At 56.4% G+C, this 942-nt stretch overlaps 1 protein-coding gene across 1 annotated transcript; it reads left to right on the top strand.

Annotated features, from left to right (window-relative positions):
* Positions 1–354: 354 nt before the first annotated feature.
* On the top strand, positions 355–546 carry FOXF2 (forkhead box F2; the record flags this gene model as incomplete). Its single annotated transcript, XM_010158976.1, has 1 exon — positions 355–546. A coding segment is annotated over one exon (192 nt), but the record flags the coding sequence as incomplete, so codon positions are not given.
* Positions 547–942: the final 396 nt, after the last annotated feature.

Genomic DNA, 942 nt, shown 5'->3' with positions numbered 1-942 from the left:
GTTCCCACCCCCGCCCCCCTCCCTCTCCTCAGCCCGTCTGCCTCGCGGTCGTGTAGTCTATAACCTCTCCGCAGCGCGGGCACGGGGGCTCGTACGAACCCACCCGGGGGCGGTGGGTGACCGGGGAGGTGGCACCCGCCGCTCTTTCTGCCCTCTGCAAGCCGGGCAGGCTGAGCCCCGGGGGGTGCCGGCTGCCGGGAGAGCCAGAGCGGTGCTCCCAAACCTCGCAGGAGGGACCCGAGACCGGGACAAACGGGAGCAGCGTGTCAGCCCTGCTGCGTGCAGCCTCTCCTCCCTGCGGGTGATGGGGAAAAGGCTGCTCCGCCCGAGCAGAGCCACCCGCCTTCTCAGCAGCTTTTGTTCTTTCCTTCTCTTGCAGTGGGATTGCCTCGCTACCAGCATCACCCCTCCCCGGTGTGTGACAGGAAAGATTTTGTCCTCAATTTTAACGGTATTTCTTCGTTTCACCCTTCCGCTAGCGGATCTTACTACCACCACCACCACCATCAAAGCGTCTGTCAAGACATCAAGCCCTGCGTGATGTGAAGGCAAGCGCCGCGACAGAGACAATCAGGTGGCATTGAACAGAGCCGAAGCGTAGGCGGACCCACGCAGATTAAATACAATGTGCACTCTGATAGCATTGATAGTACACGAGTCACTTAGCCAAATTACCTAAGGAAGCCGTGTTGTCGGTCCCCCTCCATCCCTTGAAGGACACGTGCAGCCGATATAACGCCCCAAAGCTCTTCCTAAAAGACAAAATGTCTTGAGTGATGTGCTGGGTTAGGTGGGACTTCAGGGTCCTTATGCCAAGTCTGACCAGCTTAATCGTAAACCTCCTTTCTGTGATCTCCTAAAGAATCGAGCTTTGGGAAAGGGAACAATTCGATTTTTTTTTATACGATAAAGTGTCTTTGAATAGGAAAAATAAAGCTCCCA

The sequence above is a fragment of the Eurypyga helias genome, unplaced genomic scaffold (assembly GCF_000690775.1).
Source record: "Eurypyga helias isolate BGI_N326 unplaced genomic scaffold, ASM69077v1 scaffold32799, whole genome shotgun sequence".
Taxonomy (NCBI): Eukaryota; Metazoa; Chordata; class Aves; order Eurypygiformes; family Eurypygidae; genus Eurypyga; species Eurypyga helias.
Note: the sequence above shows the minus strand (reverse complement) of the source record. Positions and strands in the feature narration are given on the sequence as shown.